Source organism: Cyprinus carpio, chromosome B1 (genome assembly GCF_018340385.1).
Source record: "Cyprinus carpio isolate SPL01 chromosome B1, ASM1834038v1, whole genome shotgun sequence".
NCBI lineage: Eukaryota > Metazoa > Chordata > Actinopteri > Cypriniformes > Cyprinidae > Cyprinus > Cyprinus carpio.
Window position 1 is genome coordinate 31,870,285 of NC_056597.1, and position 14,850 is coordinate 31,885,134.

The 14,850-nt window shown below is 37.4% G+C and overlaps 1 protein-coding gene across 1 annotated transcript; it reads left to right on the forward strand.

Moving 5' to 3' along the window:
- The first annotated feature begins 4,612 nt into the window (after window positions 1-4,612).
- LOC109051917 (polymeric immunoglobulin receptor-like) lies at window positions 4,613-10,365 on the forward strand. Its single transcript, XM_042716033.1, has 9 exons — window positions 4,613-4,856; window positions 4,939-5,289; window positions 5,790-6,137; window positions 6,254-6,559; window positions 6,644-6,955; window positions 7,045-7,146; window positions 7,469-7,768; window positions 9,759-9,809; window positions 9,933-10,365. Exons 1-9 carry the CDS (start codon window positions 4,808-4,810, stop codon window positions 10,013-10,015), a joined length of 1,902 nt encoding a protein of 633 aa, XP_042571967.1. The 5' UTR covers window positions 4,613-4,807; the 3' UTR covers window positions 10,016-10,365.
- Window positions 10,366-14,850: the final 4,485 nt, after the last annotated feature.

Below are 14,850 nucleotides of genomic sequence, written 5' to 3' on the forward strand. Positions count from 1 at the left end.
CCAGACCGAAGTTCGCGCACTGAGAGCCAAGTGAGAGTCGCGAGTGTCAATACAATAGGCTTGTTTGAGATGAGCAAAATCTTCGCAGAACTGATCACCGGTGATCACCGCGAGATGCATGCCGGTTAGAAAAGTGCCCGAGTTACGCATAGACAGTAAAAGAAATGGACACAGCGACCCCGTTGTATTCAACGGAGACAAGTGAAGTCAATTAGAAGCTCGCACTTCGTGGGGGTCGAGCGTACTGCGCAGACTCAAACTGAGCCTGATGACGTAAATGTCACGTGAGCAACCTGTCTGACAATTGTAAGTCTTCTAATCGCTATGCCAAGAGAAATCTGAATCACCCACCAAATCTTGCAGACGTTGTTGAATAATTTTGTCCCGTTGCTTTTATGGACTTCTCCCTTGACTTCATGCCTTCACGTCCCCCCGATAGCCTCATAGACAGTAAAAGACAGTACATTTTCTCTTTATTCTAAGAATTAGATTACCCATTTATATATTACATGCGAACTAAACAAAAACAAAACACGCCTAGTGAAGTTAAGAATTATGTGTTTATTTTATTTTATTTTTCTCTTAATTAGAATTCTTCCTTGAAATTTTCACTTTAAATCAATCCATTAAAAATATACATGCACACATACATATCTAAATGGACTGTTTAGACATTATGCCTCATCTTTGTGTGGTTTCATCTGAGAAGTGTCCGGGTCTGGCTTAAAACAAGGGAAGAAATTCTGAAGAATGTTTGCTACAAAACAGCTTTGACTTGCACAGTATGGAAAAATACTATGGACGTGAAATGGTGGCAGAAACCAGCTTGTTTGCAAACATTCTTCTAAATTTCCTCCTTTGTGTTCAGCCGAACAAAGGAATTGATGCACATGATGACAAAACAGTGGTATTTCATTTACATCCACTTCGTCTGCGATAAAAAACGCGAACGCGATCTCCTCCATTGCTGACGTTTGCAGGTGACAAAAAATTCAGGAAGTGTCTGATTCAAAGGTCTTTTTTGACCCCTCCCCTTACTCCAGCCGCCTACTCTCGCCTACATTTCAGGCGAGGCAAGGCGCATCTCAAACAAGCCTAGTGCTATGTGTCATCTTTCTCTAGATGTCTATCGGTTACACACATTTCTCAGTAAGTTCTCGTCAGGTCTGTGAATGCATTCAGCGTTTCTCTGGGATCATTTAACTCAGAAGATTGAACAGCGGTCAAAACTAAATGGGCTGATCGAGAGGAGTGTCAATTCATCATAAATGTCCTGTTAATTTTTAATATTTTGGTTATCGTCAATACCGGTATATCATCACACCCTAAATTAACACGATGTCGATATTTCATGATTTGATCATCAATACTATGGAATTATTTTTGTGTCTTTATTATTCAATCAAACATTCTGTGCTTGAAAGTATAACTAATTATTTTGTAATTAAGAAATAAAAGATTGCAAAAAAAAGGCTTCTTAAGGCTCAAAAATAAAGAAATTGCTAACAAAATTATTTGCAGTGCATATAAATCTTTGAAAATCTTTATTTTTCTTTGTGAACTTTAATACTTTTTATCGGGAAACCACAAATGTTGCTTTCTTTTCCGCTGTCTTGTTTTGCGGGTCTAAAATTTTTTTTGCGAGTTGAAAAGTTTTGCTTGCGAGTTAAAGGGTAACTAAACCCTAAACCAACTTTTTTTAATTAATGATCTGTAAGAATGGGGCTTTATTAGTGCTGTTCATTGATTCGAGTAACTATTTTGACATTTGAGTATAAAGTGTTTTAATTCTACAATATATGGTGTAAAAACTTCTGAGTGCTGCCCTCTTCAGGCTGAACGGTGGCTACTGCAGTTGATTTTTCCTATTGTATATTTTCGGTGTTACACGACACAAAAACATTCCACATCACAACACCCCCTTTACAAGATACAACACCCCCTTCACAATAAAAAAACATCTTTCCACCAAAAAACCACAGCAGAGGCTGCTTCGCTAGCATCGTCGGATGCCGATCGCAATGCGGGAGTCAAGACCGCAGTTTGAGCCAGCGGCTCGAAGTGATATGGCTCAGGCCCTGTGTCCACAGACACCTCGACATTCTCCACTTCAGTTGAAGGTGGGGGAGAAAAGTCCTCTACTTCAAATGAACGCTCTGTTGCAAAGCTACTTCTGTCACTACAGTCACTCTCCATTTTAGCGACTCTGACAGCAGCTGTCAATTAATCCGTTACTGCGGGTCTCAGGTTCACACCCCGCCCTCAGTTCTTCTCCTCTATCTCCGTTGTGCTCTGCCCACTTTTCAGCATTTTTCAAATATAACCAATACCTTTAATCAGTCTCTCACCAGGCGTTCACTTACACTTTAAGCTGTCTCTCAGTGGGCGGTCTCTACCCACCAGGATGAAAGGCCTTTTCCTATTGGTCACTCTCGATTGAAGTCACAGGTTGACCACGCCCACTCAGTTTCCCCGGAATCCGCGAGACTTAGGTCTCTGCAGAGCAAAAGTGGGCGTTTATGACCATGTGGGTGTTTTCAAACTGCTGGGTGTTTCTAAATCATGCAATCAAAATGATCCCCCTTACCTGACCCCACCCCTAAACCTACCACCACTATCAAGAAAGACAAACACAAACCATGGCCCAAAAACACCAAAATCCCGCAAACCCCACCACCCTCCATCACAGAAAGATACACACAATCCGTTGCACTGCCGCCGCAGTCTGGCAGAACAGTGAGCGAGGTTGTGTCGTGACAAGCAACAGGTCGTGTAATGGGTAAGATAACTAACTTAGCATCTTAAACTCAGTGACAAGTCAACTTAATTATTATCTCCTCTCATGCTCTCCCATCTAAATACGTAACGTTAGCTAAGCCTGTTGTAGATTTGATTAGCCAACAATATAGCTAGCTGCCAGAGCCCCAAATAGTAAAGTGTCAGGCCTATATTTTCAGAGATTATAGATTATTATAGCTCCAGTGAAGTAAGGTGAGTAACGCACATCAAATCACTAGCCCATTTGGTGGGTTATAATTCATAAATCATGACCGTAAGCACACTCAAGTCTATTCATGGCACTCCACAGCTGTAGTCTGCCATTCAGTTTTCTAAAATACAACCATTTGGGACCGATGTCTGTACATTCTGACTTCACCCGTGTCTACAGAACTGTGTATTGTGCATTTTAATAACAGGTTTGTTTTGTACTATCTTTAAGACCTGTGCCGTGACAATTACTTCAGTAGTAAGGACTGATATTCAGGACTTGTCAGCCAGTACCACTGTAGCCTTGCAAAGACTTTGCTTTGAAGACCTTTTAATGAACTAACTTCCACATTTCATTATGCCCCTGATTTCTATGGGGTGATTTTATTTGTGACTACTACAAACAGCCTAGAATTATATCAGTACAACATCACATTTCTCTTTTCTGTTTGCAGGAAGAAGATTTGGTGTTGATGGTGTCAGGGAAATACAGGATTCAATTGCAGGTAACAAAAATTTTATCACGCCCTCACTGGGCAAACAGGGAAAACCAAAACGAAGGATCACTCCAAGAGCACCGGCCAAAAAGAAACCTCTCAGCAGGGACCGATCCTAGCGCCTCCCGTGACGCAGCGTCAAAGTCTCACCAACCAGAGCGTCATTGGGGACGCAACGTCAAAGTCACACCAATCTGAGCGTCTTTGGGGACGCAGCATCGAAGGGCCACCGAACGAGAATGCTTACAGTGCAGAGAAGAGCTGGAGTCCAGTATCAGGGTCCCAACAGAAATGAGATGCCAGGGCCGAAAGCAAAAACCAGTAAAGTCTAGTAGAAAGAGAGGGAACAGTTCTAGACAGAAACAAAAAATCAAAACACTAGGAGCCTAAGATAACAGAACACTGCAGGGCTAGGCAAACAAGACAGGACAGTCACTAGCAAAGCATTACACAACATACAACAGTCTGACAAAAGACGGAGCACGAGAGGAACTCAAATAGGGGAGAGCTAATGAGGAAAGAGTGGCTACAGGTGTGACAGAACACAGAGAATTAAAGATAACGAGTGGGAGGGGGGAAGACACCACACTGACAGCAGAACACATGAGCTGCCAAAACAAAAACCCCATGTGCTCAGAGACAAGGCACAAGACACAATGACAAATACACCGCAACTCAGACCTAAGTCATGACAGATGGAGTAGGCAACATCTTCAAGGCAAAACCTTAGACCTGATGCAACATCATCCAGTGTCAAAATCACCCTTTAGGAGGTACACAAGCAAAAGCTATCAATTCCTATTTTACAAGATTTTGTCCTGCATACATTTTTATCTTTAATGTGTAGGTACTTGAAGACCAGTGCCCAATATGCACAGGAACATTTCCAGTGTCTGAAGTAGACCTGCCATGCCAGCTTTTTTGCAATCTTTTATATTTTAATAAAAAAATAATTAGTTTTACTTTCAAATACAGAATGTTTGCTTGAATAATAAAGACACAAAAATCATTCCATACAATACTGGTATATCGCAGCACCCCTAATCCATCAAACACAGCTTCCTGCAATTTTCAAGCAATCCTGAAGACTGTGGTTAGATTTATCAGCTGTATTTGATTAGAGATGGAGCTAAACTCTGCAGGACAGTGGCCTGTGTGAGACTTTCACACATATTCTCACAACTGACGCCCTGTTGATGGGTGGAGGCGTTCAGAGAAAGAGGAACAGAAATGTGAGAGGAGCATATGTGTGTACGTTTATATATGACTGCGATCTGAACGACTGTTTCTCTGAATATCTGTGAGATTAAAGTCAATCAGGAATGAGGGCCGGCATCATCATCATCATCTTCACTCTCTGCCTGATCTCAGGTCAGTTCTTTACTGGTTACTCAAACCTGAGCTTTAACTGATCATTATAATAACCCAGAGCAAATGATCTTGTGTTTGTCAGGTCAGGTTCTCTGTTTTAAAGTGATTGGCTGCTCTGGAGGGAGTGTAATGTTCAAGTGCATGTATAAGTCTGATGAGCAACATAACTCAACACCCCTGAACCAGAGAGAGTTTTATGATCAGCTTAAAGGAAAGTATTTCTGCAGAAACAGAGACAGAGACTGTAAACCTGTCATCAGTACTGAGACTCAGCGCCGCTGGGTTTATAATGAGAGATTCGCTCTGTATGATGATGAAAACAGCAGATTCTTCACAGTGTTTATCAGGAACCTCAACAGAGAGGATGCTGGGAAATACATATGTGGAAACAATCAGAAATGGAGTCATGATGTTGAGTTAGAGGTGAACAACAGTACGTATGATACTTTATAACGTACTACTTTATTATATTTGTATTATAATAATACTTATTTAAAGGTGCACTACAGACAAATCAGTTATTGTTCAAATTCATAACTCATTGTTCTGAATGCCTCACTGCATTATAATAATTCACAACAGTATAATAGTGATTTATAATTTGAGCTTTAACATCAGTCATATTTGTGTGGTCACAGAAAGAAGACCGTCTACTAAATGATACTTGTTCATTTGACATGTCTATTTCTGGATATTTGCCTCCTTTTTCTGTCAATGTCTTGATGTAGGATGACAGATCTCTGTCATGTTTTGATCACAGGTGACCATACAGTACATAGACCTAAAAACAAGCACAACACACGCTCATGAAAATAACTCTGCAAGTGTCAAACAGATCTCAAGTTAAAGTTATCTGTTGTGTACCTTTAATAATACTAATAATATTTTAAGATTTCGGTGCATGTCATAATGATTTATTGAAATTATTTTCAGACTCTTCTTCTTGTGGGACGTCTGTTATCAGATCTGCATATATTGGTCAAACAATCACTTTCAGTTGTGAATATGAACATGGGTTTAAAACACACACCAAAGTCTTGTACAGAGTGAACGGAGATCCTGTGCTTGTGCTGAACAGCTCTCAATCATCTCAATCATCTGAAGAGAAGTTCATCCTGTCTGACAGTCAGAAAGATCACTTTACTGTGACCATCAGAGACATTTCTGCAGCGGAGCGTGGAGTTTATTTATGTGGAGTGGAGAGAGACGGAGCAGATAAACCACCTTCAGAAAAAATTACTCACATAACCTTCATTAAAGAGATTGAGCTGAAAGTTCTTCGTGAGTTTAGATTCATTTTAATGGAAGAAAAACAAACAAACAAACAAAAAAAACCCTCTAAATAAGAAATGCAAATCTCTCTGACTGTTAATAATGTAACAAATCTGGTCTTGCAGGTCAGATAACTTCTGTCCAGGTTGAGGCCTACATCAGTAAATCAGTCTTCATTAAGTGTAAATTTCCAGAAGAATTCAAAGAAAACAAGAAATTCATCCAGAAAGATTCATCAAAGGAGATCTCTGTTGATGAACAGAATCAGTGGATCCCTCATGGTAAAGTTCACATGTTTGATGATACCAGTGCAGGAGTTTTGAAGGTTTTTATCAGTGATTTAACTGCAGCTGATGAAGCTACGTACAGATGTGGAATGAATACTGCTGATGATCATCTGTTCATGAAGATCAGACTGAAGATTAATCAAGGTATTTTTTTTTATTATAGTTATTATTTCTAGCAGTTTAAATGAGAAAATAAGATTTCAATTTTTTAATTGTTTTTGTGTATAGGTGATAATTTTCGTGAATCAAGTGAATCAGTTGCTGTTATTGGTGAAAGTGTGAAACTCAGCTGTAATTCCCCTGAGAAACAGCAGCTCATCAAACACATCTGTAAAGAGAACAAGAAGAAGATCTGTCAGAGCATCAGTTCATCAGAGAAGCAGCGCTTTGAGTTTTCTGACAGTACAGCAGGAGTTTATACAGCGAGCATCAGTAATGTGAGCCCGAGAGATGCTGGAGTTTACTGGTGTGGAGCAGAAACCAGACACGAGCATCTGACTTCTGTTTCTCTCACCAATAAACATCAGCTGACTTTAACCAGTATGTACAGACACCACAAACCATGCAGTTCAATAACAGATGCATGTGTTTCAGTGTATAAATACATCTCTATTCTCTCTGACTATCAGTGCCTCCAGTGATCGGACGTGAAGGAGATTCAGTCGAGATCAAATGCCCTTATAAAGAAAAACTCACAGAAGAAACATGTCTGCACAGTGGAAAGCTTCACAGTAAAGAAGTAAAGTATCTGTGCAAGGGGAAGTGTTTCACTGAAGATGCTCAAAATATCATTCGGTCAGATGAAGATCATGATAAAAACCCAAAGATTTCAGTAAAGGACGACACTGAACTCAATCTATCCACATTGAAAACCAGAGGCCAGCCAGGCTGGAATGCTGGGAAATACTGGTGTGCAGTGAGAGACGTGTTTAACCCTTCTCCTTGAGCTCATGATCATCATGTGAGGATGTTTATTTGAGAAGTATCTCAGTGTTTCTGCTCATTCTGTTATCAAACTCATCATATCATCATATTTAATGTTGTGCTCTTCAGCGGTCATTCATGAAGCGTCTGTCGGAGGATCAGCGTCCATCAGCTGTAAACACATCAGGAAACAAACACAGAAGCTTTTCTGCAGAGGAGATCAGCCCAGTATCTGCTTCAGAGACAGAGTTCGTGTTTCATCAAATGACAGAATAAACGGCAGATTCTCTCTGACTGAAGAAACCTCTGCTGGAGTCTTTACTGTGAAGATCAGCGATCTGAGAGAAGAGGATTCTGGGAAATACTGGTGTGCAGAGGAGAGCTCTGGGTCCTTCATATTCACTGAAGTTCAGCTACATCTGACCAGAGGTAAAACACTCTTTTAACCTAAAAATTTGTAATGAATTACTTAGTAACTTGCCAATACTGAACAGCAGAATATATTGCAATCTTCTCAAAAATAGAATAAAATAAAATGAAAATAGATTAATTGGTTGTTTGATTGATTATACACTGCACTACTGTTTCTAGAAATTATTTCTTTCTTCAGATAAACACAAAAGAAGGTATTTTGATAAAAGTTTTTTGTCCATGCTATGAAAGTTAGTGGGGTTCAAAGTGTTTTATGTCACTGGGGTATATTTGTAGCAATAGCCAAAAATACATTGTATGTCAAAAAAATATATATTTATATTATACGAAAAAAAACAATAATATAAAAAAAAAATAACATTTCACAAAAATATATTTTAAAAAACCCACACTAAAAATATAAAAACTAAACTTAATGGATTAGTAATATACATCGCTAAGAACTTAACTCGAACAACAACGATTTTCTCAATGTTAAGATTTTTTTGGACCCGCAGATTCAAGATATTCAAATAGTTGTATCTCTGCCAAATATCATCAGATCCTAACAGAGCTTTCAGATGATCTATACATCTCAGTTATGAAAAATTTACCCTTATGACTGGTTTTGTGGTCCAGGGTCACATATGTTCACCAACGTTCTTCAAAATATCATCTTTTGTGCTCCACTGAAAAAATTAATTTAAACAAAAGTCACATAAAGTCATGAGGTTGAGCAAATGATGACAGAATTGTATTTTTGTAGTGTACTGTCTCTTTAAAGCAGCATACTGTGTATAAATTGTGGCGTCAGTCTAAGTGTGAACAGAGTTATTTTCACACCAGCTTTACAACACAGACCACTGTTTGTGTGTTTAATTCAAACAGAAATGAAAGCTGGCTTCTTTTTGTGTTTTAGTTCTGTAAGGTTCAGAAAGAAAGCATTTGTATTACAGATATGTTTTATTGAGTTTCACCTTCCGGTCATTTCAGATCAGTTGGACCTGATAATTCTTGTTTGTTTGTTTTTTTGGAGCACGAACAATGTTTTTTTTTTTTTTTTTTTTGACTTTGACACAGCTGCTTTTCATACAGTGAAAACATATACTTGATCTAAATGTAAACCTTTTGCTCATTGCTTATTCTAAACCATATTCAGACTGGTTTGATATTGGTGAAGCCAAACATCACCTTTTCTCTGTTTTGTAACCAATGATAGCCAGGGGCCCGTTCTAACTCAGTCAGCTGGATTTGATTGTTGATGATTTGGCATTATCTTGGATTGTTTGGTTCTTCGAAGCTCATCCTGGAGTTGCTGTCATAGCAACAGGTCCATAAGCTTAAACCTGCTCGGGAGCAGCATATTTCATGTAAACAGGATTAGATCGCATCTTTTAAAGCTGAACTGATCATTAGAATCTGTCCGCTACCACCGCTACTTTATTATTAGAGCATCTTACTGATCCAGGGACAACAATTTAAAATAATCATTAAAAAAATTATTTAAACATAATATAATAATGTTATGTAGTCTTTAATACTATAGACACACCAGTTTTAGTCGCTGAAAGATATATTTGTGATAAAATTATTACTTCATAATTGTATTCGAGTCTTACACACATGCTATACAGATAATGTAGAGTCGTGCATTCATTTGAGTGATGACGGATATTATGGGAGTGGCTTGATGGAGCACAAGAGATGCAGATAACATGATCTTGATCTAGAATACACCAAGCATGAATATACACAAGTTCTTTTCTTTAATTAATGATAGATATGTGTTCACTCCTCACACTGTATCATACATCTTAAGACTTCAAATGAGTAATGTGGGATATTATACAGCACTTTTTATGGTGATTTTTGTTGTCCTTTTTGGAGCTTGACAGTTACTGTCTGCTTCAGAAAATATCTTCAGACAATCACATTTTGTGTTTACAATTACGGAATTGGTTCCTCTAGTTTATTGAACAGTCATTGCTCTATGATTGTGTATTTTCAGAGATGATATCTGACACCAAAAGAGAAACATCCCAGGAAACAGAAAAGCCTGGTGAGTCTGCTTCTCAGTTTGAACTGAAAGTGATATTTAGAAAAAAGTGATCATTGGATGTACAGCATGTGCAAAATGTGTAAGAATTATTTTTATTTATTTATTTATTATTTCTTCTTTAAGAAATTACCTCTTCTGGCACCGAAACAGTCCAGGAAACAGAAAAGCCTGGTGAGATCCAGCAACTCTTTTTCTCGTCATGCTGAAGCTCGTCTGTTCTTGCACTTATTCAGACAGGTTTGACACTGCTGAAGCCAAACATCTCGTTTTTATTTATTGATTTATCGATTGTCATTTTTGGAGATCATCAGCCAGTAGTTGCATTGTTTTTTAGGTATTTTTTTTTTATTAATATTTATTTAATTAATTTTTTTTTTTAGAAAACATTTTGTGTTTCACAGAAGAGATGAATAAATGAAGACAGTTTGTTTTAATTTACTTAACACCAGAGCTGTAGCTGTTTGAAATTGTTCAATTTGTATGTTCATTCTATTTATTTATTTGTGCTATTTAGACAATGTTTAAGTTTTTTCAAGTTTGTAGGTGTCCAGTTACAGAAACAGAATAATCAAATGTAAAACATCACTGCGTCTTCACTGTAAAAATTATTATACAGTCAAACCAAAATTCATTCAGACACCTTCAACGATTCTCAGATTATCACAGTTTATTCTCTATAGTTTAGAAAATGATAATAAAATATGACAAGAGTTAAACTGTGTCAGAACAAATTCATCTTGATAATGTCAGATAACTTTGATAGAAAGGTATGTAATGGAATACAATCAACCAAAACTTCAGACAATTGTTAGTATGACAATTTTTACACAACTATCAATACTTTGTCGACCAATTACCAATCAATGCTTAATTGTGTTTAATCTGTGGTGTGTAAAGGTTGCATTAGCAATTAAAGAAAAAAATACTTAAGCAAAACATGCTCAGGTCAAAGCATCTGAATAATTTTTGGTCCCAATTTTTTTATTTTATTTTTTATTATTTTACTGGTAGTCCACTGTATAAAGAATTTTTGGGTATAATATGTCAGTTTATTTTATTTCGCTGTACTCAGTTATATAAATGAACTACAGTATAGTGTCCCGCACCCACTAGTAAAAAATATCAAATTATATCTGGTGTATGAATAATTTTTGGTTTGACTGTGGATGAATTCTTGTTAAAACTACAAAGTAATTCAGTCAAGAACAATGAGTGATTTTCTTTCTTTCATTTTCTTGGATTATCATTAAAGACACAGACAGCAGAGCTAGTAAACTAGGCACGGTCACTTTAAGAGACAATGCATCCATTATAATGATACACATCTTATTTCTTTCTCCGCTGTTTACTTTCACTTTAGAAATAACCGACAGTTTTTTCGAGGATACTCTCCAAGATGGGTATTTTGACATAATTCTGTATGTATTTATCGTTACAAGAGCAAGGAGAGGCAAATTTCGGTGTTCAAGCACTTTGAGACGTGCCCTGTGCGCACAGAACACCGCGCAGGAGCTGAAGTGGGCTCTTTCAAGTCTTTTTCTGTTTGCTTGTTTAAACTGCGAATTGTATTTGTTCATTCAGGTGAAGGAGAGCTCGGTTCGGTGTTGCTTTAAATGCTTTAAACTCTTTTGAATGTTTAAATATATATATATGTGTAAACAACCCAGGAAACCGGTAAGTCTGGTGAGATCCAATAACTCAGTTTCTCAATATGAGTTAAAAGTGATATTATGACACGTCAGATGTATTGTAAGTGCATGAATGTTTCTCAGTGAATGTCATGGCCTCACCTTATTTCTCAGTGACAATCCCTTTGTGTGATTTTAGATTCCTTCTGTCAGCGTCTATAATCATGAAGAGTCTCTCAGTGATGCTACAGTCTCCTCTTTGACCTTCTCACTGGTGCCATTTCATAAATATCTGGTGTCAGATATCACAGTTAGATTTTTGCTTTTATATCTAAAGATTTTGTTTTAAAACTTGTCATGTCACCGAAAAACTGAAAAAAAAAAAAAAAATAATAATAATAATAATTAAGGTACTGAGCAGCTGTTGACACCCACAGGTCACTGTAGTTTTGATTGTACAGTTTTCTAAAAATTAAAACTTTGGCTTCTTGTGATGAAAGATGTGAGCAAGCTACAATGTTTAAGTGTTTTAGTTTGTTTGTAACCTAAATTTGTTTCTTTAATTTGTAAAATATGTGCAAAAATATATTTGGAACGGTGGACATTTTCTTTTAATAAATGAATTTGATGTCATACATGTCAGTTTACTTTATTAATTTTATCAGGAAGTCCCACTGAAAAAAAAAAAAAAATCAAAAAAGCGAGTCATGCAAACTAACAACATTGGAATAAAATGTAACATAGCATGTACAGCATAATTTATTAAATATTAATACTACGGAGCCGTTGAATGCTTGAATCTGATTGGCTGACGAACGTTCTGAGGTGTGCAATTATTTTCAGGGAAACACATGGTGAAAGTAGTTCCAGGCAGGTCTTCACCAAATGATTTCAGTTATTTCAAAGGTCCTTACAGCCTAAAACAGCAAAAGAACCAAAACCCACAATGACACTGGCCAAACAAATACATATAGTAAACAAAAGGATAAAAACAACAGATCATGTCCATATTTTTGCCACAAAATGATGCTTTATTGTGTATGGACAGCTCCTGTTCTCTCTCTCTCTCACATACTCACATAAAGTTTGCACACACATTAACCGCTAATGTTGTTAGCGCTACTCTGACGATTTTATCAGTATATAGTTTAACAACTTAAAAACTACATGACTTCTCAAAAGGGAGGTAACAACAACGGCGATGTTCGTGAAGAATAGTAACTTTAAGTTTCATTACAACTAGAGACATTGCTGCCAAACACTATTGAGACATTCACACAGAACACATTTTTCCATGCTACTTTTCTATTGTTTTTCAATGTAAGAGCTCCTGTTTACAGTAGCTAGTTGACATGACAGCTGTTTTATTTGACGGCAACATGGAGGAGAAGGCGCTCACTGTGGCTGTGTCCAGATACCCTGAATTATGTAACATTTCTTCAAGCAATCATCACAACTTGTTCCTTAAACAAGAGCTTGGAATGTGTATCTATCAATTCTGCTGTTTGTCTATTTCCATTATTTCCGTTACTGTCGTTATTGTATCACATCCAGAGCTCTGTAGGTGAGTGGGGGGTTTCTCCTGAAGTCCACCATCATCTCCACTGTTTTCAGCGTGTTGAGCTCCAGGTTGTTGAGACTATAAATGATAAATTTAAAATTTTGGTATAAATTTTCTGGAAACAGAACACATGTTTATCAGTGCTTGTTACGGCATGGTTGTAATTTTGGAATGCTTTGCTAGTAATGGTAACATCAGTTTTAGTTTGTTATTTTAGTACTTTAAATTAAAATGGGAAATGTTGCATTAGAAACCAGCTGAAATAAAACAAGTTTATATTTTTATTGAATATATAGTTAACTATAATAACCCTGGTGTAAATATGCGTCTATTTGTGTATTTTCTGTGCACTTCAGGAGAACCAGGGATTATTGTTGGCCGAATCAACCCTCAGGATCCGTTACGTCGGTTTGATGGCTACACAAATCAAGAGGCCACCAATAAAAAGATCACTCACAATGTCTTCAAAAAGGGGAGACTCTGCATATGTGTCGGGTAAAGTCAGATTTCTTTAGATATGAACTGATCTATATATGTGCTAGATGGATTGTTCTGACTCTCTGTTCCTCTGTGTTTTAGGTGATTTGATGGTGATGGATGAGTTGGGTTTACATGTATTTCTAGGACCGAGGTGGAGACACGTTCCGCTGGCGGTTCTCAGTGCCTGATGAGTCTGCAGATGCTTGAAATAATAAATGGTAGATGGTTTAATTTAACAAAATTACAGTCATCTCTCCTCACCTCAGAGTAAAGAGAGTAAAAATATAATTTTAGCTTTATATCTTGAAACTGACAGTCCTGTAATTGCCACTTTATATCTCCGAGTTGAGACATAATTCCTTGAAATCTGAAATCTCATCATTGAATTATTTTTATTTTTTTGTAATTGCGCTTTTACTCACTGATATTATGTTACAATTATGTCGACAATTAAGTGATGTGAATTCTTCTCTTACTCCCATTATCATAGAAAGAAATGTACATTTACTCGCCCTTGTGTCGTAACAAACCTCTATGATGTATTTTCCTTTGCTGAACACAAAAGAAGATATTGTAAAGAATGTCCAAAAGTTCTATTATGGACAACAACACACTCAGATATTTCTCAAAATATCTTCTTTTATGCTCCATAGAAGAAAGAAGCTTTGGAACGACATGTATAAATCATTTTGGGTGCTTTATCTCAAATGACCAAATGATGTTGAAAGTATAAAAGTCAATCATGTTCTGTCATCATATTGTGTAATGGCCTTCCGAAGGCTGTTAAATCTCGCACAGAGCGACAGAACAGTCTGACTGAAGCAGAAATCCAGCACAGAGGGGTTCAGTGAATGTGGTGTTGAATGTGTGTGTGTGTGTGTCCGAGAATGCCACCTGACCAGTCCAGATACACTCCTACTCTATTAGATGGTGAAGGGGCAGATATATTGGTCATATGATTATTGAGCCAGATAAGACACTTCAGCACCCAAGAGCGTGAATTAAGGGCGAATGCATAGGCATTATCAGATTCTTTATACCTCATTCCTTTATATCACTGTGGTTTCAACCCAAATCCTTTTTCTCCATTCAACCTCCCAGTAACAGCGTCCGGTCAGACTGTCTTTACTATGAACCTGTAGCTGCCGGTCGAATCTCCCCAGATGATCTGGATACAACTGCTTCTCTTTCACTTGCATCCCTTTGCGGTTACTCTCAGAGAGAAACAGGTTTGTGTGAGATAACAGGCATCTGAACACAAACGTAGAGAGCATTTGCACAAAAGTGTTATGGTTAAACTCTGAAAATGTGTTTATGTGTGTATTTAAACCTACACTGAGTAATCTCCAAATCTTGGCCATGTCTTTTACAT